The sequence below is a fragment of the Tamandua tetradactyla genome, chromosome 2 (genome assembly GCF_023851605.1).
Source record: "Tamandua tetradactyla isolate mTamTet1 chromosome 2, mTamTet1.pri, whole genome shotgun sequence".
Lineage (NCBI taxonomy): Eukaryota > Metazoa > Chordata > Mammalia > Pilosa > Myrmecophagidae > Tamandua > Tamandua tetradactyla.
The window spans coordinates 115,097,011-115,123,736 of NC_135328.1; the positions used below are offsets into that span (position 1 = coordinate 115,097,011).

Here is a 26,726-nt window from a genome sequence, read left to right on the forward strand (position 1 = left end):
ATGCTGGAGAAGCATGATTTAGGGGGACAGCAATGATAGCTCAGTGGCAGAGTTCTTGTCTGCCATGCCGGAGACCCTGGTTTGTTTCCTGGTGCCTGCCCATGTAAAAAATAAATAAATAAAAAGATTTAGAGGGAAGAATCATGGGAAGAAGCTGGAGTGTATATGCTCTCTTTCCCCTCACTCTCCGAGGAAGCTCCCAACAAAATGGCAGGGGCCTGGTCTCAGTGCAGTGGAGTGTTTGAATTGAAATTAATAAAATTTAAAATTGATTTCTTCCATCACCCTGAGTACCATATCGGACAGCACAGATTACAGTGCATTTCCACTATTGCAAAAAATTCTACTGGGCAAAAAAAAAAATTCTACTGGGCAATGATGTTATAGGGGTCCAATATATAAGTTAAAAGGGTCAGATTTATAAAGGGATTAGTCAGAGAAATTGTACCTAAAGTAGTTGGTGCTATTGTCTTCGACTAATGAACACTGCAGGCATCTGCAGTGATTTCATCTAAAAATACCTACCCACCTACATACATACATGTATACACGTATACTTGCATGCATACCTAAAGGAAGAAAGCACACCATGCCTCATAAAAGTTCTACACATTTTTTGAAACTAATCATCATGTCACTTTTAGTCTCTCTTTTGGAGGATGTTATTTTATTGTAAGACATCGTTTTTTATTAAATACACTGTAGTACAAGAGACTTTCCATGTCAGGTTGAGAGAAGCTGGTCACGTGATTTACAAACAAAACTTTTTTTTTTTTTGATTTTTTAAAACACTGATATTCAGGTGTCACTTTGAAATCAGCCAAGATGCAGTGGGTCTTAGTAAAGCAATGGATCTCGAAACAGATTGCAAAACAAGAACCGGTAAGCATCGGCACAGAGACGTCACGTTAAAAGGAAAACAAAGCAAATGGAAAGATAGAAAGTTCCAAATACCAGGTCACAGTTTAAGGGGGAAGATATCTGCAGAGAGATACTGAAATATGTGTGTAGACGGCCCGGATATATACAAACATCTCTCCATATGCAGAAGCGAATGTAGAGACTGTCCATGTCTCTAGGCAGATTTGTAAACAGGTAATGGTCAGGGAATGCAGGGAGCAATATTTCACCATAATTTGGTCATTTCTGAAGGGATTACATATTTAAATTCCACATTTAATTCAAAGACCTTGTATTTAAACATTTCCAGCTGTTTTATACATTTTTTAAGCAATAGAAAGATATACAAGCTGCAAGATGTAGGTCTTTACATTTCTTTTGAATTTCTCCAATATTTTTTCCTGTTCAAGCACTTGGCTACTAGCGGCTTTTCTGATGCTTGCTCCCGTATGATAAACATTCAACCAACCTTCACTCAGGATCATTTTTATTAATGTGCAGACCAAAGAAATAAAATAAACACAGACCTGGCCTAAAATGCATAGACTGGAAAATGACACCCCCATTTTCTCCCATTTCGTCTCCTGAGACGTATGTTTAGATGGCAAAATAGTTGCTTGATTGAGTTGTGAAATTCACAGTGTTTTTGCCTGCAACACATACACATCTTTTTTTTTTTTTGCTTTACTTTGTGGTTGTGATGAATGGAGCAAGTATATATAAATAAATAAACACACAAATATATAAATAAAGGTAAAGGGAGAAGAAAGGGAAACAAATGTAAAAACTAAGGATATTCAAGAACCTTTGACTTGAGCAGCGGTGATTCATCTCAGCTCTGACAACAAGAAAACACACTTTTCAGTGCTATCATATTTAACTATAAAGCCCTCCTACCTGCATCTACTTTTTTAGAATAGCATTTGAAACTCGCATACAGGTGAACACAACCTCAGAGTCTCTGCATTCCAATGATGGGACTGTAAAGAAACTGCTCTAACTGCTAATTTAGCCATTTGGGGAAGTGGGTCGCTCACCATCCCTCTCCTGCGATTTCTCCTAACAGTGCTATATGGCCAAACCAAAGCTCAAAATTGAACTGAAAAGTCCTCAAAATAGAGAGCAGAAAAAGGGGGAAGGCCTCAAGAGAACTGAGGTTGTGAGTGAGTATTCGGTCATTTATTTAATTAGAAGCAACGTTGCGAGTGTGTATTCGGTAATTTATTTAATTAGAAGCAACTTCATGTTACTGGTATTCTAGACTGCCCAAACTGGAGAGAGAAAGAAAAAAAAAAAGCCATTCCTGGCCAGGGGATGCTGTTGTCGTGACTCTTTGCAAAGGGTAGGGCTCTATGCTGTTGATTTTGTATTCAGACATGGATGTAGGGATTCCTAAGAGTTGCTCATCTCACTATGGGGTCTTGGACATCTCACCATTGGTCTCCAAGATGCTGGGCTCCCAACATCCTAATACTTTTCTGGAATGCTTGAATTCTGAACAAAGTGTAAAGGGGTCACGATGGAATAATGTGAGCATAATACAAATGTGGATAAAGAGAAAAAAAATCAGTTTTCCTTTCCTGGACTTTTACATAAGGAGATCTGTTTCGGTCAGGCATCTCCCTTTCCAAGGAGCCAGAGAAAGGACGTGATGTGGTGGGATGGCTTTTATTCAGTTGTTTTGGGAAGCACATCATCGTAAATAAGTCTTCCACCCATGCAGTACGGCACAGAGTTGAAAAAGTGCAATGTAGTCCTACCAACATGGAGAATGGAAGCACTCACAGCAAAATGACATTAAAAAGTTTTGGTTATTTAGCAAATTTTAAGCAAATTATTCCTACTGCACCCTACTTATAATTATCTCTATTACCGTGTGCCTATAAATTTATACATAAACACACTATGTATGTGCATTCGTAGATGTATAAATTAAATATTTATAACACACACACACACACATATATATACATGAAAATACCACAGGTGGCATGTGAACACATGATTTATATGAATTCTGATATAATCCTTTATAGCATAGTTTCAAATGTTTTCTAAATAAACCTGATTGTGACACTGGTTCAGGGAACAAGGATTTAGCTGAAGCTATGCGCATGATTGTATGTCACAGTATCTCAGCCACGTGCCATCTCATGCATCGCGTTGTGTTCTTCTCACTTCATATCCTGCTCTGTGACTGTAGGTAAGTGTGCTTTCTTTCCTGAACTGCTTTGTGTGGATGTTCCTGTGTCCTCTGCATCAGACGTCTCATGGCAAGGATGGTCTAGTGGATTGAATCGTGAATTTTAGTGTTGGGATACCTGGATGAAGACCCCATGGTGCCAATAGCTAACCTGGAGACTAGAACACCACCTCACTTCTGCGAGTCTCAGTTTCCTCACCTGTCCAATGGGAGTTGTTCCTATTTATCAGGATCAAATGCTAGTATGGGTGAAAAATGCTTGGAAAATGAGTACACAGTTTATAAAGGGAAATGATTGTTCTTATTCCTGTGAGTCAGATTGCATTTGGGTGAGAGAATTAGGTGGGTCACTGCTAGTGTTGCTGTTTTTAACTTATTTGATGGCAGGCTACATTCTTTGAGCATTCGGTTTTAGAATGAGGACACGAATTTTCGAAAAATGAGAAGAGGGGACGGTGGAATGACGGTGACGAATATTTTAAGATATTCTGTGGTTCATTCAGCTCCTTTAGGAGCAATCTGGTATTCTTTCAATGCAAGACATCTCTGAAATCAGCACACACTCTTGAGACAACAGAGGAGATAATGATAATAATAATCAGCAATATAAATAACTATAAAACTTTGCACTTGCATAGAACTTTTCATTTCAAGACCTTGAGGGACTTGTCAGAAGATAAAGAGTTTTTGGTTTTTTTTGCTTTTTGCCTTCAGAGCAAAACACAAACTGGAATGGAATGGAATGCTCCTGTCTTCTCATTTGCCTTCAACAAATCCTCTAAAACTGTGCAGCCATCCTTGAATTTGACTTCTTAGAGTACTACCGCTTTTGCCCTCTACTGAAATAAAATAATAACTTGCAGCTTCTTTCCCCAGAGCAGCTGGCTAGTCACTCACAATGGCAAACTCATGGAAGTTTTAAGGTCTTCGCTGGAGAGTCTAGAAAAGTTTTGTACAAATCTGCCCCTTCCTTACGGCTTCATGGAGTTCCACAGTGTTTTAACAGGACCATGTTTCCTTAGCGTGATATATACATACACATATATATCATGGAGATATGGCTTCTGTTATATTATTGTGTGAATTCTGGAGGGGTTTTATTTTCACCAACAAAGAGAACCAAACAGCTCAACTCCCATTTCTCAGAGGCCAGTACAGAGTCTAAAGGGACTGTAGGGCCTTTTTCTCCAACTCCCTCACCTGACTGCAGGTACTACTGGATTTCCTTTTGCTTTCTGTCAATTTACTCTTTTGAATTTTTGAGAACTCTCTGTCAAAGCCTATAATGCAAATCAAGGTGCTCCAGTAATTAACGGGCTCAAGCAAAACCTAAACAGAGCTATTGCATCTTCATAAACATATACAAAATAAAATGAGTTAAGATGAATTAAGATCACTCCTTTGCAATCTGGCTCATATTATAAAGATGTCAAGTTAGCAAAGTTCCCCTCACAGAGGGTAGCAAATTTTCTCTGAGGAACGTAAAGAATTTTCTTCCTTGGTATAACTGACCATCCAGATAACTGTAAATTTCTATTCAAATTTACACCTTCTTTTTGGCAAACCAATGTCTATGCCAGAAACACACCTCCAATGCGCCATCTGGGCACAGCCACACCATTGGCATGCTGTGCTTCGTTTTTAATTTTTATATTTTTAAATGGAGTGAAGAAAAAAAAAAGCATACGGACAATGGAGTACACTTGGAACGAAACCACTCTCCCAACCAGAGCCCAGACCTAGGACTTGGCCTGTGTACACTAGACATCATTGCATGTGATGACTTAGGGGAGGTTCTTTCCCTCAGGGACTGATTCTACCCTCCCACAGTCCATGGGTTCCACGTGAATGAGGACATCCAGGTTTCAGGGCCCATATGTGTTAAAACCCATCACCATCATACAATGCAGAGTCACTTAAAGTCAGCTAATGAGCTTCATTAGCTTCCCCTAATTATATATGTTATACCCTTTGTGGATCTGCTCTACCAACCTGGGGCACGACATCTGGAGTGGTATTTCTGCACACAAGGTATTAATTGACAAAGACCATGCACAGTTTTGCTTGCACAGGTAAAAGGACAGGTGTGTGGGGGGGGCAGGGTAGGGCTGGGAGGAAGGTGCTATCCGAAAAGTTTAATAGAAGAGAAACTTGCCTCCATATTTATAGCTTGTCCTAACTTTTCCAAGTCCTTGGCTTTCACACCTGACCCTGAAATTATCTCTGGACAAGAATCCACTTATCTTCAGCTGAACTTGCCAAAGGCTGGGTGGATAACAGTTGAAAAAACAAACCAGTTCCTCCACCAAGACCTGCAAAGACGGGACTGTGTCTGCGCTTATGATCCGCCATCTTGTGCCTCAATGGCATCCTCTTTCCTTGTTACTAAACTATGGCATTTCTGGTGATGGGAAAAGAAGAATCCCATGGCACAGAGTTTACCAGTCTTTTTACTCCTCAGAAGGGTCCTCAGGGGAAGGTGCTGAGTACATTCCTTCCAGCCAACAGTCGCTGGGTTTTTCGTAAGGAGGAACTGACGCCAGCTGATCCCAAAGGTTGTCTTCATTCCTCCTGTACTGTGGTTTATAATGAATCTCCTTTCTCTCTGTTTTTAATCTCCCAGGGATAAAGGCTTCCCAGATTGAACACAAGTATTCCTCTTTTCCATACACAGGCTTAAGCCATCCCAAACCAATAAGAACTGCAATAATAATAAACAAATAGAAGTAAATCCATAGAAACTCCCGGTGTCTGTATAGCAGAAGTGACAAAGTTTAAGTCAAATATTTGTTTTCCCTTTTTTTCATCCACATCAAAGGCAGGAATACGACAAGGCATTGTTAGTTGTGGTGGGCAAACGGAGTGTCTGCTGATATAACAAATTAGGTTTGTTAAGGCCTTTGTCTATGCAGAGTTCATAGTAATGCAGAAGCCAGATTGATTAAAACGAAAGGGTGAGGACTGAGAAGCAGGGAAGGAAAAATAAAAGGAAATGAAAGCTGGGGACCAAACCAAGGGAGATGGAAAGAGAGAAAGAGATAATGCCAAAAAGAAGTCAAGACTGGGTCTACGGTTGGAGAAGTCACACGTTGCTTCCCTCCGAAAGCGTCTCGGTGTCTTTGTGGTTGATACCGTCAGCGCGAAGAACAGCATTTTGATGGCAACCAGCGGCAGTTAAAAGACGTTCGTCCTCTTGGCCCATCTGAGGAGGTGCGTTGGGAAGGTTCGGTCCGGGAGGGAGGCCCTAGCCTAGAATATCCAGGTAGACGGGAGAGGCCTTGGCCAAGTTCTGGAGGAGTGTGTGGATCCCCTTGATGCTCTTTCTCATGTGGGGCTCTCGCTGCCAGCACCCCAGCATCAGCTCATACACCTCCTGGGGGCACGTCCGAGGTCGCTGCAGGACTCGGCCCTGAGTGATGCACTCAATCACCTGGACAGAGACGGGAGAGAGGATCAGAGAAGAGAGAAAACGGTGCTGACAGAAGAAACGTCAGTATGAAGAGGAGTGGCGAGAGGGCTGTTTTAAACACACCCACATAAGGTTTTTATTTTTTTTCCCAGAAGGAAGAGAGAAATCACTATAGGTTGTTTTTTATCAGGGGTAATTTGGTTTATATCCATTACTCAGCCACTCTGATGTCACGAAACCAGTGTAGAAACAATTCATCTATGTGGAAGTCTCCCAAACCTCAACCTGGGATTCCGGTGCATTTCAGTTTTCAAGCTTTCAGTTTTACTGGCTTGTGACTAAACCCGAAACATTTTTGGGTTAATGTGCCGACTGGCAAGGGAGCCCTGACACTAGAAATGAGTGGTCATTCTGGATAATGGAATTGGATGAAAAAGACATACTTGGGTCTGAAAACTCTGTGATATGCCCGAACCAGAAGTTGTACCTCAAATAAAGGTGCTGAGATGAGCCATCTGTGGTTACTTTATGAGATACATGGCATCAAGTAACTCCCTGGTCCCATCACCAGACAACCATAGACGTGTCAGTCAACACCACACTTTTCTTTGTCATCACTCTTACCTTCAGTGAATGACTAGGCTTTGGCCCTGGAATATAAGTACAGAGCAGGTCCTTTGGGGAATGTCACCTCCCATAAAGCCACATATGGTCGTGTCCTAACTTCCAGCCTGAGTGAAACACCTCGGTGGATTGACGGGTGTTCTCTGGCCCTCAGCACCCCGGGTGTCTCAGCCCCTGGCCCCCTGCATACCTCGTTGTTTGATAGCTGGTACCAGGGCTGTTTGCCGTAGGTGAAGATCTCCCACAACACGACCCCCAGGCTCCAGACGTCACTCTCCGTGGTGAACTTCCTGTACATGATGCTCTCGGGAGGCATCCAGCGAATGGGCAACATCGTGTGGCCACCAACCTGGCAGGGAAGGGATGAATGGGGAGGCCAGTCAGCCCCGGAACCAAGTTCCCACCAGTGGGTATGGGAAACAGTTTTCCCTTCCTTCCTTTGAGTGCAGTGCTTTTAATGGTTTATGAACCTATAAGTGAGATATGATTTCTGTATACTCCCATGTTCCAGAGACAGAGGACAAAGAATGGTCAAAATGTATATTTTTCCCCCCGGCATTATTTGCAATTTTTTTTCTCAAAACTAAATAGGAATAGAGATGACGATTGGGTGGATGTTACTCTTGTATGAAATGCATATGCATCCAAACTTTGCTGTATGAGGAGGATGCAGTCTTCTAATTAACAGGGTGACTTTGACCAGGATGTTAAATGGGGCATGGGGTATGCACCCAAAATGGCCTTCCCAAATGTCCCTACTTCCTTAGGAGGGCCAGAGCTTCCTTCCACTGTAAGGTGTCATGTGTGCACTGCTGAGCAGAACACCTTTCCCATCATCCAGCAGTGGGCTGGGCAGGAATTAGCATCCCCACTTAACAGATGAGACCACTGAGGTTCAAGCTGCTTATGGACACAGAAAGCCCAGGTCTTTGGATGCCAAGCTCAGGACTTTCCTCTACTACAGGACACCACCACATATGCAACTACTTATTATGTAAATAAGTAACTAAATAAATAAATGAAAGTTTTTTTTAAAGTTCATTTAGTAAAAGCACCAAAATAAATGAAAACAAAGAAACAAAACAAAAACCACGGAAGTTGGGGCATCAGATGAGAATAACATTTGTGCAGACTAAAAGAAGAATGCTTTACAAGGGAGACTTGCATATGATTTCCACCACATGGAGAAGACTCAAGAATTTAATTTTCAGGCATGCAGCCCATTGTGAACCCTGAAGAGACTTCTGCACAGTAGCCCTGCGCAAAGGCTGATGGGAACTGCTGCCCGGGCTGGTGGAACCTCAACATTGAAGGCTAAGCAGCAAGTGGGCTTAACACTGAGGCAGGAATTAGACCTCAGATGTAATCACAGCCCTAGACCAATGCCACCCAGAGTTTCTGTCCAATTGCAATTCTCAATATCCACCTCTGAATCATTGCAAGAAGGAAATGGACTAACAGAACCTGATGCATGCTTGCCCAGTGCAAGACCTGAAGAGCTGAGTGTCAGAAATGCCTGATATGCTTGGAGATATCAAAGGAGGCTCTTAACAGGGACATAACTTGCTGGCTCAGGGCTGAGGGGCTCCCATGTCTTTACTATTCTGCTTTCAATAAACCAAAAGCTGGTAAAAGCTAAGCAGAGGCTAGATGGCTTCAAACAGCTTTAGATTTCCTCACTCATCTCCTACTTAGCAGGGACAGGGAGGTCCATGTTCCCTGAGCCCTCATTTCTCTCATGTACTTACCCGGACATACCAGGAGGCAGTAAGTTTACTAAGGACCAGGACTGATATTCCAGATGTAACCTCAGTGGCCCAGGGACTGACCAGCCAGGAAAGACACTGGTCGTAAATGACAATGTAGCCATGATGTGCCTCTCCAGCTGGCTGTCTCTGGCTCAGTTCACAAGCCTGGGAGTGGGTGAATCTGCTCATCCACAAGGGGGTCTCAAAGAGCTCTGGATGCCAGGACGGCATGATTTAACCAGCTATTGGCAGCCCACGTGCCTGCACCAAGAAGACTGGGTGGTGGAGCTGTGCATGGAAGAGCACTGCTTCTCCATGGAGCTGGGAACACACTCTCCACCGGTCAACACCGCCCCTCTGTCCATGTGCCAGGAGAAGGATAGGCAATTTGACACACACATTTTCAGAGATTGTTAATTTCTGGAATAAAATGCTCCCAGCTCCCTGCTGTTCTCTGAACTCACGTTTCAAAAGCTCTTTATAGTTTACAAAACATTTATGCGTGACCCCATCTAATCTCATGAACACAACAAGGAGGACTCCGAATACACATGGTGGGATCTATGCTAGTCTGCAGATGACGAAATTGCTCCCAGAGTTAAGGTCATGATTCCAGTAAGTGGTACAGATAGAACTGAGTCTAGGTGTTCCAACAAAGCCAGTATTCGATCCACATAGCCAACTTTTACTGGGTACCTACTGTATACATTGGGCTGCTTACCTGCTGTGGGAAAACAGAAGAGGCAAAAGCAAAGGAAAATTAATCCTTGTCCCTAAGAAGTGTATCTCTGACCTTGCCCATTTTAGCCCTTCTTCTACAAAAAAGAAGGAAAAAAAAGAGCTCATATAATCATTATTCATTGCAGAATATTGCCAGAGTACAACTAACTCAGATGTGCCTCTTGTTACCATAGTTCTTTTTTATTAGATAAAATAGCTGCCCAATGGGCAAAGTGATCTATGCAAGTGCAGCCTCCACAACCAACGCTGTGATTTTCTGTTTTCTCATTGTGCTGTCAGAGCTGTGTTATTCGAATTTTTGTGAAAGGGAAGTACCTTCCATGACAAAAGGATTGATCTGCTGATCTTTCTGTTAGAGTGCAGGGTTCAAGGTGGTGGTGGTGGGGGGGGCGTTCTTCTTTGGGATAGAATGGATTACTTCTTGCAAAGAGCCTTTATTCCAGAGCTATTTATAAGTTAGACACCCTGAATTTTACAGAATTTCTGAAAGATAAAAGGCTTGAAAGGGTAGGCAACTACAAGGCAGAGAGGGCTTCAGTGCAGTGTTTCATGGAGTGAAAGGTCTCTGCCCAGTCCCAGGTATCCAGCAGAAAAGAAACAATTATTTCCTTTATGGAAATACTAAAGTTAGAATCCAGATTTATGATCAATATACAGTTGGTCTAAGATAGTATGACCCAAGGTGATGTTCTTTTGGACACCAGTCTCTCAAAATATTAAGAGATCATTCCACGAAAATGTTACTAAGTCAAAGATGTCAAATATACTATGACTTTTAAACCCTTCCCACTTCTTGGAGATTCATAATACACAGACTTATTAAAATGTCTAAGGAGACTGGGGCTGGAAAGAACTGAATTATCTTTGCTGAACTTAGTGTACTTGAACTTATTTTGAGTGTGTGTGTGTGTTTATGGAGAGAGAGAGAGAAAGAGAGAGAGAAAGATCTCTTAGAACCGGACAGCAGAAAACTACTTTGCGATGGGTTAAGGTGGTTTAATGAAGCTTTCCACATTGATTTGCACATTCACAGCTACAGGGCAGTGGATGCCATCCAGGTGATGACCCTAGAAACTCTGGGTTCCAATGCACAGTCGGCTGTTTCCAAACTCCACCAATAGCCAAACCTCTCTGTGCCCTAATTTTTCCAACTGTAAAATGTGGGTAACAGTACATATTACCCAGGGTTGAATTGTCAGGCAGATAATAGTTGTGAAAGTGCTCTATAAATTTGAATGCATGAAACACTTTCAAGGTATACAAGCTCAAGAAGCTTCCTTCTCTTAACATTTACTACCCTATTTCTGCAATGGGAAATAGCCATTCTGGATATATTAATGAGAAGCGTCAACACATATGACCCTCCCATGGCAACGTCAACTCCTCTGGTAGTTTCTTTGATCATGGCATCTTCTCTTCTGTATTACTAAGAGTCAAGTTAGGCCAAAGCAAAAAGCTCTTATTTCCTTTAAAGGAGGCAGAGGGAAGGGGGGCACGATTCAAATTTTGATTTACGTGTTTTCCCATCTGATCATTTATTTTATGCCTGCAATCTCTATGGGACAGATTTTTTACTTTACTTCTCTCAAAAATCCCTTCTGGGATTTCACACATGCTGTTATAAATAATACTTTCCTTGTTCTGATGTCAAATGGGTGAGTGGTGGGAGAGTCTAATAAAAGTTCAGGCAGGGTTCACAAGTTTTCTAAACCCATTTAGAACATTTCTGAGTATTTCTTTTGCAGCCCTTTCTCAGGATTTTGGAGCATGTCACAAAAGTAGACAAAAAAAGAAAAGTCACCGTTGTTAGAAATTATTGTCACATTCCAATCACAGTCATTTGATGGTTTTTGGACCTCACAAAGTCTGCACTGTGCTGCACCAAACACAATGAGACATTTGTTTTTCATTGTTCTACTTGGCACCTTGCCCTCACGCCCTTGCTTAAATATATTTGGGAATGGAATATAATCCAAAGGGTTCAGGAACATATTGAGAGTCAGGATTTCTGCTTTTGACTGCCCAGTATGCCATGGTGCTGAAAGAAGCTCTGCAACCATCACATCAAACTACATGCTTTCTTCCAAACACACTGAATTGATGAGGAAATGCAGTTAGCTGGGGAGTTAACTTGGACTTGTATATTTGTTTTCCTCAAATCAAGAGACTTCGGTTCTCGTTCTTCCTGGACTATTAACTAGCTTGGGTGAGTTACCTTAGTTCTTATTTATCTCCTTTTACTAAAATACAAAGGGTTACACCAGCAATAAGCTCCTTCAATAGCACAAAATTCTGTGGTTCTACAATCATCCACCATCACTGCTGCCATCACAGTCATACACCATACACACAGTAACCCATGCTGACAAAGAATTTTATGAAGTTCTCTCATTTGAACCTAGCAGTTACCCTCTGGGGTAGACACTGGCTTACCCACATAGTACAAATAATGACCCAAAAGTCCAGAGAGTTTAAGTAGTTTGCCTAAGGCCACACAAAGTCCCATCTCCCCCACTCCCTTACCTCCACCCCCAACAATCGTGTATTCATTCTAGTGGCTCACTCTCCATTTCTGTCCTCTCCTGTCTCCAACACAAGCCCTGAGTTCAGCCAGCTAGCCTAGTTGTGGCTCTTCACCCAGGCCAAACTTACCCTTTCTAATGACTTCTCACAAGTCTCCTAAAGGCAAGCTCAAGTTCCACCATCTGCACAGGGACTGTTTTAAGCACCAGGAAACCCCAGTGCTCTCAGTACAGCTCTGGTAACAGGACCGGCCCCTCCTTCTTTTGCTAATTGATCACATGCCTCAAGAAGGATGGATGCTATTGAGTTATGTCTGACAAGGTATGCGGGTCCCATGTCTTAGAAGCAGACTTCTTGTGGCATCAATACCTGGTGAGGAATTCTTAATTGTGCTCAGTCAGAGATCAGAATTTACTACCTTCCAATCCATCCTCTGATAATGTTTCTAAAACCTTGATAGATCCAAGCCTTAGGAGAGGTGGATGGAAACAGTTTTGATTAATTGATGCTGCAAATAAGAACCTTTGGATGAAATTTATAACTTCCTAAAATGCGACCAGAAATATCGGGGTTCACCCAGCATAAAAGAGCTCCTTAAATGGTATAGGAAATCCCATTCTTCAGGTTGCCAATTGTACATTGGCTGGGGGTGTGTCCACGTGATGGCCTGGCATTCATCTAGGTAGACTTCATCATTCATAGTATGTGGAGTATTGTTCTAAAGACAGTGACTAATATTCTTTATCCTCTGAGGCTGGAGAAAAAGGAGAGAGACTAAAGGAGGAAGTTAAACCATGAAACGAAAGATAAGTAGATCACAAAGACTGCTACTCACTGTAACTTAGCTAAATTGGCAAAACTAATCAGGACAATGCCTTAGGCCAATAGCCCCCCAAAAATTCCATACCATCTAAAATAAATCAAGTGGCAGAAAATAATGGAGTCTGCTTTAAAAACTTAACGAGGAAAGAATTGTTCTTTTAGCTCTTAATGTTTATTCCATGACACCTAATCATTTGACAGTGATATGTATAGGAGGATCTGGTTCCAGAAACAAACAAAAAACTGTATTTCAGTTAAAACACTTGGAGCCCAATTCCTTTAAATCTACCTACTTGAAAAGTGTTTCAGGACAACAAATCCCAGAGAAAATGCTAAACCACCCTTGCTGAAACTGTCTAGCACCAGAAATCAAAGACATTATTTTAAAATCAAAGCAGAGACATCTAACTAGTTCAACCACTAATATTCATTTCTTACCCAAGAAATTCAAATTGCAAGCTCTTTGGTCACTAGATTGTAAACTGTGAACACTTCCTCACAGCTTAGCAAACAATACCATTTTTTCTCTAACATTGGGAAACCAGGATTTAGAAAAATTAAGAAACTTGCTGAACAAGTGCAAATATGAACTGGTGACCAACAATAGTTAAGATGGCTCTCTATTCCTTCACTATTTATGCTGGGAGCCTGGATCTTTTCTGCAGATATACAAAGCATCCTTATCCCTGGTATAAGCTAACGAGAAATCCTCAAGACATTTTCCAGGTGGACCGGGAGAAGCAAGAGCTGACACGCTCAGTTCTCAGTTCTCCCATCCCAACTTCTCATAGCACGTGCCTACCATCTCCCGTCCAATATCCCTTACCTTCTCTTCTCTTCTCCTACTTGCTTCCATTCTTCTCAGTATTCTCCAGTCATGGTCCATTTCCTACTCCCTTTTCTTTCAACTCTACTTTCAACAAATCTGCACTCATTTAGTCTTGTTGGATTCTTCATTCCCCAAATGGCCCCTCCATGCCTCACTCTCCCTGCATGATGAAGCCTGAGCTCCCTTTTACATTAATGAGCAGTACAAGGGTAGGCAGGAACCTTCCTATCAACCCAAAGCAAAAGGCTGGCTGACTGTGTAACTACTGGTGATTTAAAGGTGAGTAATGCTAATCTGGGACCTTTTAAACCAAGCTAGCAAAGACCTGTGATGCCTGAGAGGTCACTTTCAGCTTCCAGTATTTACTCATTTAGTGAGAGATCAGTTGTTCAGAAGCCAAACATTTTCTCCCTTAGAAACAACCAGACCAAAGGGCAAGCCCCATTAAGAGATGATTAGTTGTCAGAGGCTTTTGGCCACAATAAAAATTGAAAGGGTTCCTGGACTTCCCTCATCACACCTTCTGCCTGATTACTTGGTTTCCGCATTTATTCCTGCTCAGTTCCTTAAAAATTCATGAAAGCTGCAAACTTTAAGGAATGTCTGGACCTCACTTACTTATTTATTATGTGTTTGCATCTGCAATGTGAGGTTAAAAAGAGAGAGAGAAACAATTCGTACACAGTCTTCCCCTTGGAGAACCGGGAGCAATTGTGCTCAGGCTGCAGGCAGTGAAATGACCACATCCAGGAAGAAAGGAGATCTCCTGTTATAAAGATTGATGGGGGCTTTGGGGCTGGGTGGCTCCTGAACCAGGGACATCTGTCACGAGAAGGAACTCAGCCCTTCCTGCCTTGCTTCACACTCCTTCAGAGCTGACTGTCTTCTCTCCCACTCTGGGAATCGATTATTGCTACACCACGGGATAGCTGTTGGGGACAGCCTAAACACGCTCTCATTGTCTTCTCCCATTAGAGCAGTAATCAGGGTGAGGATGGTAGCTCCAAGGCCAAGGATTTGGGGACAAATCAAAGAAACAGTGTGCTGGCTTTATTAACAAGATATCATAATTAAACGGCATGCTTTCATGGTTAAATTTCTATCCGAGGTGAATGATCATCGGTTTTGAAGGGAAAGATCATGGAGTCATTAGCGCCAGGTCTCTGTTTCACCTCCAGTCTGACCTAGAGACAGAGCCAGGGTGGGAAAGACTCTCCTTGCCTCTGCTGCCCCTTCTGGTTTCAGTGCATCCCAGGGAAGCAGGCTTGGTACTGAATACTAGGAGGGGGGCAATTGTGGGCCAGAATCCCAATCTCTGGGCCTTGGTCAGAATCTTCATGTCCCCACATGAAGTTCCAACTCCAAGTCACCTTCACCCCCCAGTTAACCCTTGATGGCTTCCCCAATGTCAGCTGATGTTAGATCTTAGCAAATGGCTCCAATTGGCTCCTTGCTCCACAGCAGTCTCCCTCCACCTCACTAGATCCAATTAATTTCCAATGCAAACCTTAGCTAAGGGCAGCTATGTCCTCCACCCCACCTCACCCCCACCAGGGTCTCTAGGGGTAGGTAGCTCAGGGACAGTGAGGGGGCCATGGAACTCCACGGAGAGGCACATATAAAGGCGGAATGCTTCCTGGGCTCCACGTGCTTCCAGTTATGTTCCACCTGGGTCCATGTCCCCTCAGGTACCACTGTCCTAAGATAGGGCAGTGGTACTTATGCACAGCTGACAATTTAAAGAGCAAAGAGTCTTGGTATTAACTAAGTTTGCACCTTAATTTACAGTTGGCTCTACTCAGGAACACGTAAAACTTGCTCTAATCACACCAATATTTAAGAGTCACATTTGGATCAAGAAATGTGAATTCTTCATTTTAAGAATACAGTGCAATTAGCACTAATGAGCAGGCCTCTCTGCTCCTCAGAGTCCCCCCAACCCCCACCCCAGTAACTCCTATCAACATTAATGAGAAGTTTCCCAAGTGTATCAATGGAAGGAAGACGACTTTGGAAAGTCCTAAAACAACATGCTGCCTGGTGTGTGCCTGTCTTGTTCGTATACTCAGCAACGGGGAATCGTGTATTCCAAGGGTCTATGTTACATCATGCTGCCGTTTATTGACATTCGGCATCACTGAGATTTTTATGACCTTCTGAACATTATGGATTTTAACCCAAAAGACATCTGACTTATTAGGACTTGAGACCGAAGTCCTGCATCCTTTCATAGTAAAAAGCCACAGGGACTGAAGAGGTGCTGAGAAAAGGCAACCAGGAAAGCAGGTGCAATACAGAGTCATTGTTTAGTACCAAAATTCCAATATGAAATTGTTCCTATTGTAACTCAGGAAAGCTGATAATCCCATTTGTTATTAAAATAAGAAACCCGGGGTCTGTCGCCACAGGGGGGAAAATAATCACTTCTACGTTAGAAGTAGCACTTTCTATACCAGCAGTGGTTACTGAGTGCATTAGGTCCAGCGACTGGAGAGATGGGGTTTCTGGATGGGTCCCACAACTCTGTCCCATCCGTAACCCCAGAGCCTTGGGTAACATGAAAGACCTGGCTGGAATAGACTTTCCACTATTAGCCTGAGATTAGTGCATCATGCACCAGAGCCAGTTGAAAAATGAGTAAGGTCCTCTTTCTTTTCAGCTGCAGAAGTTCATTCTGGTACATAAACTGCTGTGCTGCCTCATTGTGAGTATAACAAGAGCGCCCCTTCCTTCAAGGAGCTTTAAATGCCCCCTGGCATTATGAGTTTCCTTTTTTGCTATCCTTATCATATAGGAAACACGGAGGGACTGTGACCTTGGTTATGATGATGGGAAGAGTTAGAAAATAATATAATAAAATTAGCTCTCAATCGCTGGGTATCTACTTTGAACACCATGCTCTGTGCTAGAGACATAATCCACACTTCAAAATCAGTTTCTCCATACCTTTCCAGCAGATAAAAGGTACCTATAGAAACTGCATATATTATAAGAAATAGCTGTTTTGCAGTTTTAAAACAAACTCGGTTTCTCATCAGTGGCTTTTCTGCACCCTCTGGCAAATGCTGGTAACTCAGTGTTATAGAAAACCAGTGTGGTATAGCCCTGTTTCTCAAACCTTTCCACCAAAATATCCCAAAGAAATAAAAAGTTGGGGCTAGTAGTCGGGGGCGGGGCTAGATTGGGACCGTACCTGGGAGTCTAGCCAAAAGGGTTGATAGCAAATACAGAATTTCTTTAAAATCTTATATATCAATTTAACATCCCATACTTGTTGTATTAGACTCCATAATGTAGTTTGTAAAGTAAGGCTTTGTTTGTAATCATTTATTAAAGTTGTGGCTATAGAAACAGGGGTCATCATTACAAGGAGTTAATAGCAGGGGTATATAGAGAAAAATATACCTATTACAAGCTGTGGATAATAGTTAACAATAATATTTTAATATTCTTTCATCAACAGTAACAAATGTATCACACCAACACTATGGGTCAATAATAGGCAGGGATAAGAGGTATAGGAAGATTTGGGTTTTACTTTTATTTTTATTTCTTTTCTGGATAATGAAAATGTTCTAAAATTGATCATGGGGATGTATGCATAGGTATGTGATGATACTGTGAGCCAATGATTGTATACTTTGGATGGCTTTTGACTATACCTCAATAAAATTGCATTTTTAAAAAATGCAAAAAAAAGGGTGGGGGGAACATATCAATTTATCTCGTGGCTCCATGAGTCTCTGTACCACACACCTCGACTTATGCTAAAGATCCACCCACCCCAACTCCTGTTTGAGAAGCACTGGCAGCAGAAAGTACATGGACTTGGTGGAGCTGGCAAACTTTTCTCTATTCCAGCTCAGCCCCTTACTAACTAGGCAAACTCAAATAAATTACTTAATGGCTTAAAATCTCTCCTTCTTTTGTAGGTGGGAATCAAACCTCCCCATGCCCTCTTTGAAACTTAAATCAAGCCTTTAAGCTGCCCCAACAGAGTACACCCTAGAGGATGACCTTCCCTTGTAGAACAGCCCTAAGGCCAGGACTAAACAGAAGGAGAAAAGAAATATTCAGGCAAAGTTTTGGGATAGCAATAAAACCCTGCACTGTGATTCATGACAGTCCTCCCCACTGTACAATCCCATGAGGTGCTGTTCACACTGTACTTCATGAAAATGGCCCTCCCTGGAGTTATAAAATATGGTGACCTGAGTCAAAAGCCTTGGGTTCTAGTTCTCATGCTTACAGTGTCTCTCCATGTCATTGCACTCTTTATACCACAGGTATTTAATTTATAGGATGGGGACAATAATACTTATTATGTCAAATGAGTTAGCTGACATAAAGTATCACTAAAGAGGCATCATCCAATGCATTTGTAATATATCGTTAATCTTGCTTGTTTTCATATATCTGTTTTGTTGTATTACATTCAGTTAGTGTTATGTGCACTGTGGGGAAGCCAAGGTGAATGAATTATGGTCCTTGTCCTTTGGAGCTTGTTCTATGACCATAATGCAAGGGAGAGGGTCGATGCAATGGTGGAAATGTGAACAAATGGCTGTGGATCAGCTGGTCCCACCCCTGATGTAGTTTGGCCCACTCCTTAATCTGGTGATGCTTTGTGCTCCCTTCCACCAAGGCCAGTGTCAGGAGGCCAAACGTTTGCCAGTTTATTCAAAGGCTCTCTTGGAGGGGGACTTTGGAAACTAGCTCTTGGGAAACAGTTGGAGAGAAAGTTTCCAAAGAAAGATATTCTTCTTCTACTCTGAAAGGTCCTGACTCCTCACCAAAGTTTCCTGTGAGGAAGGAGTTGGCCACAGTGACCTAACAGAGTCTGCAATGGAAGAGCATGCTCTTGAGGTAATTTGTGTTTGGCTTTGAGGTTAAACTTAACATCTACAACCCCTTAATCCAGGCCCACCATGTACTAGGCAGGACCAGGAGCTTTGCATATACATTATTTCCTTCAGCCTCACTGAATCACAAACCGGGCCAATGCAGATGCAAAGTGGGTGTATCAGTTAGGGATTGCCGTGAGCCTCAAGGAACAGGAAGGCAGTGGTCTAATCATAGAGGGGTTTTACTTTTCCAATTCACTAGAAGTCCTGAACTATGTAGTCAAGGGCTGGTGTAAGGCTTCAAGAAGTCCTTCTGATGACTCCCTTCAAAGGGCATCTCACCTGCCCACAACTTTCCCTCCACATTGGCTCTCCTCGGTCCTATCATTTCTCCTGCAATAGTTCCCTAACTGGTCTTCCTGTGTCTCTTCTTGCCTTTGTCTAATACATGGTCTATATGGTAGCCAGAACAAGGGTCTTAAAATATTAGTTGAATCACATCATATATTTTTCTCTACCACAAACGTGCCAATGGCTTCCCATTGTCTTTAGGATAAAAGTAAAACTCATTGGAAGAGCTAATAGTGCCTGGAGTCATCTGAAGTGGCTTTCCTCTTCAGTCACCTCTTGGGCTTGCCTCTGCTGGGCTGGCAATACTCCATCCACTGTGTCCTCTCTCTGCTTCTTCATTGCTCTTGGTTCTGTCTTGGCACAATTCCTTCACTCATGTGGCGTGTCAAGTTTTACCTGGCTAATTTCTTCTTGTCTGCCTTAGTTTCCTGGGACTGCGACAACAAATCACCACAAACTAGGTGGCTGAGCATGATGGACATTATTCTCTCATTTCTGGAGGTGAGCAGTCTGAAATTGGGGTGCTGGCAAGGCTGTGCTCCCTCTGAAACCTATAGGGGAGAAGCCTTCCCTGCTTCTTCCAGCTTCTAGTGTTTTTGCTGGCAATATTTAGGGTTCCTTGGCTTGAAGCTGCATCAGTCCAATCTCTGCCATCCTTGTCACATGATCTTCTCCCTTCATGTCTGTCTATTCCCATGTCCAGATTTCCCTCTTCTTATGAGGACACTAGTCCTTATATTGGATTGAGGTCCACTTTAGTTTAGTTTGGCCTCATCTTAACTAATCATGTCTGCAAAGACCCTGTTTCCAAATAAGGTTACATTCACAGCATGGAGTTTAGGAATTGGACATATCTTTTGCGGGGACCCAGTTCGACCCATAACACTATCCATGAGTAGTTGACTTAAATATCATATTCCCAGAGATCAAAATCAGGATTCCCCATTAGACTATGATCAGTTACATAACTGATGAGTTACAGCACTGATCAGTTCTTGCTCTCTCCTCTACTACTAAACTACAAGCTTCATGTGGGAAAGCATTAACCAGGAAGTATTGGATGTTCAGTAAACACTTTCAAATGAATGAATATATTGCATTTGGCGCCGTGGGGTGTAGATGTGAGTGGTCACATGGTGAACAGACAATACAGCAGTGAAATAAACATAGAAGGAGAACAAGGGACTCAAGCCACAAAGGCAGCTTCCTGTGAGCCCTGTGTGGTGCTGTCTGCATGGACCCCTTACAGCTGAGATGGGTATTCCAGAGGGGAAAGGGGAAAACTGACAGTAGCCGATTTGTTTTAGAAAGCGACACCTGTTTCCAATTTAAGCTGTAAGTAAGGAATGGAAACAGATGCATGTTGTATACAGGGTAATGAACATATGGGATAAATTACCAAGACAGTCACCAAAGCAAAAGATTAATGAGCTGAAGTGACATGTCAATAGAAGAGAGGGCTTGAGGGTGCTGGGGGAAGTCATGGAGAATGGGAGAGCTGGGTGCCCTGGGGCTCCCTTCCCTTTGGCCCTGCTGTGGTCAGTCCCATTGATCATCCACAAACAGTCCATGGAACCATCCACTCATGGAGGCCTCCTCCTTATAGAGTCATTAGAACTTCCCATAGGAGGGCTAGGTCTGGACTGAAGGTAGGGAGAGATTTGTGTCGCAGTGCCTTGGTATGGCACCACGTAAACTTGTGCCTGAGAGGTAAAGGGAGCAGATGAAGATAAGGACAGGGGCTGGAGTCCCCACCACATTGTCACTGCTTTCTGCTGAGGCTATCCCCTCACTCACCCACCATCCATAGCTTGACAACCTTAAGCCAGGACCAAAGTGCTCTGTCGTAACTAAAGTCTATGAAGTCTGAAAGACAAACTACCTTTCTCTCAAAGGACTACCCATTTCTGTCACAACAGATAATAGAAAGAAAAGCAATTATGATACTTCTGTGATTCTCAAAAGCTCATTGCAAGAGGATATATTGATTAAAAATATATCACCAGGTTGATAATCCTCTGTTTGTTTAGGTGCCATTCACTCACTTGGCAAAAATCCACTGAAGACCTGGATGTGCACAGGGTGCCCATCTTCAGGGAAGTCTCATTGCAATGGGAGATATAGACCATATGTAACACACAAATATGTTTGCATGAAAACATCAAGCAATGATAAAAAGTAGAGTCAGTAGATGGAAAGAAGGATGGTGCTATTTTAGAGAGGGTGGTTGGTGAAGGTTTTCTGAGTAGGTGATATCTAAGCGAAGATCTGAAAGAAGTGAAAGAACAAGACATGCAAACATCTGGGTGAAATGGATTGCAGGCTTTGGGATCACCAGGTGCAAAGGCTCTGGGGTAGGAACAAGCTTGATATATCTGAAGAATGGCAAGGAGGCCATTGTGGCTAGAGGGACTGGATCAAGACAGCGAGTAGTAGGAAAGGAGGTGGAATGTTACTTAGAGGCCATCATTGGTGGGGTTTTATAGAATGGCCCACCAATTTGTGTCTATAGCAATTTATCTGTATCTATATCTATATTAATATCATATTTATCATCAAAACAGTATTCCAGTTACTATTTTAAGGTAAGTTACTTAATATGATGGGGTTTTCCAACCTATATATAACCTAACTTGCTTTATTAGTTAATAAGTAGGGAACTGAAAATAAAGAAACCAAGACTACAGCCAGAATCAGGGTCTAAGACATCCATGAAACATGGATGTTTTAAATCCACTAATATTGCCTCTTTCTCCTTGATTTCTCTCTGATTTTGCACCATTCCCTCCAATCCAACTGGTGGCATAACCAGCTACACAAGCCACCTGAAACAATCATCTGCCACTTTCCACTAGTATTGTGCTTTCTTGATCAGAGAAGTCGATAACACCATCACTACACCACATAAATAACCTATGCTTTCTTTGGAAGTGACGGGCTCTAAGAAACAAAATGAGTCTGATTGCATGGTGCCTTCCACCCCGGCTCCCACTGGAAGAAAGGAAGGGGCAGTAGAGGGCTCCCATTACTTCTAATCGTTTCAGCTGGTTAGAAGCATTCCCATGCTTCTCAGAGTTCAGAAATCCTAGGTTGCTTAGTTACAGACCCCTTGGTACTTTAGGTTTAGGATTGATGCTGATGGTCTCTGTGTGCTTCTCTTGTCAGCATGTGGGCAAGAGACTCCACATTATGTTTTTTCCCCCTGATTATTTCCCCAGTTTCGACCAGTTATAAGATCCCATCCCTGCTGAAGTCACCCAATTTGGGCTTTCTTTGAGGAACAAAGCTGTCCTGTGGCATCCCAGGGGAGAAGAGATGTCCTTAATAATGATCAGTTATTGTTCTTTGTGCATTTTCCTTCCTGTCCCCCAATCCCTTTCTCAAACCCTATGATCACTTTTCTGCAAATTCCTTCCCAATGTCTCTCTCCCCTGCAATCATCCTTTGTTTATATCAAGGCATCTATTTAGGTACAGATAAAAATTGACATTTAGGATACTATATTTACTGGTTAATATCTACTTGGATCCACTTAACGAAATAACTTTCATGCAAGACATAAAGTTCTTTTGGCACTATTCTCCAATCTATGAATGGAGACTCAGGGATAACAATTCTTTTCAGGCCTGAATTTGTCTTTAGGGATAAAGGTCAGACAGCCCAGAAAATGTCGAGGATTATCATAATGATCAAGTTGCTCAAAATTAACTGAAAACTGTAGAGAAAGGCAGAGATGAGGCATGAAGTTTGTAAAGGAAACCCTCAACAGAAGAGCATTGGATGTTTGCCCTCTTCTTACTCAAGGATTAAATGGTTCCAAATCTTCTCCTTCAGTCTTCCCTATTAAAGAGTACTGCCATTTTCCTTCAAGCTAAAACCTAGGAGTCATCGTTGATACCTTATTTTCCCTTATGCTCCCACCCCAATGCCCAAGTCATCACCAGATTCTTTCAGCCCTCCGTGCATAACATGTTCTGAATGTGTCTGCTTCTCTCCACTTCCCTCCATAAACTCTAGTGTTGTTATAGCCTCACCCAAACCTCCACCATCTCTTACCTCCCTACTGCAATGGCTTCAAAACTGCTAACCCTGCTTTCATTCGTGCTTCCTATCATTAATTCATCTTCCACACAGCAGATGGAAATTCTCTTAAAAATGTCAATTGGATCTCATCATTCCCTTGCTTACAATTGTTCAGTGAGCTCCCATTGTATTTAGGATAAAATCCAGGTGTCTCAGCAGGACCCCTGAATTCCTACCCGATCCCATTCCTGCTTACCTCTCTGTCCTCAGCCTCCTGTTCCCTTCCTTGCTCAGTAAACTCGGGCCACACTGGTTCTTTCTCTGTTTGTTCTTTATTGCATGTAAGGACTAGCCAAACTTATTCTTTGCATCTGTTTGTCTTTCATCTGCCTCCCTTCACTGGAATCAATCCCATGATTTTAATTATTTTGTTTATTATTATAGCTCTAGCATTTAATATAGTGCTAAACATACTACATGTAGTCAAACTGTTTTGGAAATACTATGAATGGATGAATTTTTCATCTTCCAATAAGCCACAGTCCTTCTAGGGAAAAAGAAAGAAAGAAGGAAAGAGGGAGAGAAAGTGGGAGAAAAGAGGAGGGAAGCGGAGGGGAGGAAAGGGAAGGGGGAAGAAGGGAGGGCAGGAAAAAAAAGGGAACTGCTTCCCTTAAACAAACTAAATCCGGAACCTCCAAGTTTAGTCTGGGTGGGATGTAGAAAACACCCACACCTGCCTCATAATAGGCCCGTAAGCCCTTTTCTCCTTCCATTGTTGTTCTCTTACTTTTGTTATGGCTGCTTCCTCCACCTGTCCCCTTAAATGCTCTCACAAATACACAAAAAGCAGCTTTTCTGGCTTCACCTTAGCATAGCCCAAGGGGAGCTAGAAAGCTTTGCTGAACTCTAAAGGAGGGTTATCCTGGAGTTCTCTCTATGGGGTGTGTATTATATTTGCAACTGTCCTGTAAGTTTGAAATGATTTCAAAATAAAATAAAAAAAAAAAGACAAAAAACTCTAAAGAAAACCACAGGAGAATATACACAACAAACACAGGAGTAACGTGATGCACTGAGCCCAGCCTTCTGATCCTGTGAAAAGCTTGTGCTCATCCTCTGAGCTAGCTCGGCTCTCCCCGCAGAGTGCACCCAACTCAGCACTACTGGGGTTGCTCTCACTTCCTAGCCTGCCTGGCCTGATGTTGAGGGCATCATTTGAAGACAGCCCTACCCGCCCCAGTAACCTTTCCGTAGATATCTTGAGCCTTCCTTGGTCAAGACAAGAAAGTTAGAGTCTTATTCTGTCACTGCTGTCTCTTTCACATGTGGCTGATTCATTAATGACCTTCGTCTCAGGCTAAATCTCCATCCCTTTGTCCCCAGGGGCAGGCTTCACCTTTGCCCACTGGCATAAACTGATTCAAATAAAACACAAGATAGGAGCAGTCAAATAATAAGTAGGGACTCAGGAGGTTAGTTCTTACAGCCTATATTTGTTAAAATTTTCAGAAGATGGGAGTGTTTCTCTTTTGAGGAATTTGGGAAAGGCTTTGAACCATTTGCTCTAAGTTGGTCACTCAGCCGCCTCACTAAATTAAATCACTGAAGCTGCACCATTATTTTAAAGTGGGAAAAGTGGCTACTCCTGGAGGGGGGAAATTAGGTTTAGCAGTAGAGGAACCAAAAGTGATCTTCATAAAGAAAAGCACCACAGAGGTAACGGCAATAAACAGCTCTGGGAAGCTCTGCATCCCCACATCCCCACACCTGCAGCTCGCACTAGATATCAACCATAAGCCTTCACGGGTCAGGCTGCTAATGATTTCTGCTAATGAAAACTCATCCAATCAGAACTGGCCTCATTCTGATAGTTATCCTTTTGGGGTTGTCCGAAATTATGATCGCACTTGCTTTGCATTTATACAACCCAAGTCCTACTTGGGAAAACTGGGAGTTGGGCAGTAGTGAGTAAGAATTTATTTAGCTGGAGAGAATCAGGCTATGGTGTGGCCTAAGAAACATCTTCCAAATGATGAGGCAGTAGGATTGGGAGAATATTGCCTGGATACACATCACCAAGGACAGAGCAAGGAAAGATAAGGGTGAATCAGAGGAAGAGGCTCTTTGATTCAATCAGCTCTTGACATGAATGGTCCTTGACTTCTTGAAAACATGATGAGGGCAGCTGTGAAGTTCATCTTTAATGTACCTATAATAGGATACTCAGTAGAGCTGCTCCAGTTGCCATCCTTCCCTCCCCTTCCCCCCAAGTTGGAAACTTGGGCCTTACACTGAGGGAAAAGTACGTATGGGTGTCCCATGTCCTACAGAAGATCTCTGTCTTAGCCGTGGCCCAGCACAGTATCTGACAGCTGGATCATGCTCCCAACCCAATAACTGAAGGGCTCTGCAACAAATCACCACCACCCTAGGTCCCTCTCCTCCCTTTCTGTATGTGGAAGGAATCAAGGAGGTGAGTGAGTAAGAGTAGTGGATCCATCTGTCTTTTGGTGACGTGCTCTTGACAAGAGGTAATTTCCTTCCCTTCTCCTTCTCTTTGTCCCTGCCTCCCCCTCTTCCTAAAACCAAGTATCTTTATACTTTAGGTCCTTGATCCATTTTTGAGTTATTTTTCATATATGGTATGAGATAAGAGTTCAATTTCATTCTTTTGCATGTGGATATCCAGTTTACCCAGAAGCACTTGTTAAAGAGACTATTTTTCCCATTTAATGTACTGAATCCCCTTGTCAAAAATCAGTTGGTCATAGGTGTGTGATTTATTTTTGAATTCTGATCCTATTCCATTGTTCTGTATGTTTATTCCTCGATACTACTGGAGCTTCTATATGCTGTGGCTTTGTAGTAAGTTTTGAAATCAGTGTGAGTTCTCCAACTTTCTTCTTTTTCCAGACTGGTTTGGCTATCTGGACCCCTTTACATTCCATATGAGTTTAAGGATTGGCTTTTCCATATCTGCAAAAAATGCTGCGGAAATTTTGACTGGGATTGCATTGAATCTTAGATTGCTTTGATTCAATCAGTTTCATAGCTGAAGGTCAAGAGAAAGTCTTAAGACTGTAACTGAGATGCTGCTGTTAAGTGGTGGGAAATCTTGGTCTCCAGAATCTTGCAATGAGAACATGGGCTGCATCAGGGGCTGAGGGGCTGAAGCTCAGGTTCCTGCCTTGGAATACAGGACAGTTGCCACTCCTATCAATTAAAGGGCTTAGGGAAGGTGAGAACCAGCCGTGCCCTGTTCTCACTGTGTCTTTCACTGGACTGTGGAGGCTGTTTTGTAGTAACTGGGAACCTGAGCAGTGAGAATGAGGGTATGCTTGGGGGAAATCAACACAGAGAGCACAGTGGAGTGGAAGCTGACACAGAGTATTCACCAGCCCATCCACAGAGCTGAAATCCATGGGCCTGGAAATCCACTCTCAATAAGAAATAGGAAACTGTCACTCAGGAGTCTCAGAAACAAGGACACAATAAAAGCTTGGGAAAGAGTCCAGAGGGATTTGAGGTGATAAATTCTTACCAGGATGAATTAAGTTTGCCATGGAATGTATCATAATTTACTCCCATATGTGACTGTTTTACTCAAAAAGAAAAAGAAAGAAAAAACAAACAACAAAAATAAATAAATCCTAAAAACCCAGACTTTTTCTAGTTTTAATTTTGAGAACTTGAGGGCCAAACTTGCCAA

General features: G+C 42.5%; 1 protein-coding gene across 3 annotated transcripts in view; it reads right to left on the reverse strand.

Moving 5' to 3' along the window:
* Positions 1–4,776: 4,776 nt before the first annotated feature.
* Positions 4,777–26,726, reverse strand: part of NTRK2 (neurotrophic receptor tyrosine kinase 2) — a 371,375-nt gene continuing 349,425 nt past the window's right edge. For all 3 annotated transcript variants that reach the window (XM_077148538.1, XM_077148537.1, XM_077148540.1), the window contains 2 exons: positions 7,327–7,485; positions 4,777–6,533 (listed from right to left, as the gene is read on the reverse strand). In XM_077148538.1, the coding sequence (XP_077004653.1) occupies positions 6,348–6,533; positions 7,327–7,485 (345 nt within the window). In that variant the 3' untranslated portion in view covers positions 4,777–6,347. The remainder of the gene's footprint in view (positions 6,534–7,326; positions 7,486–26,726) is intronic.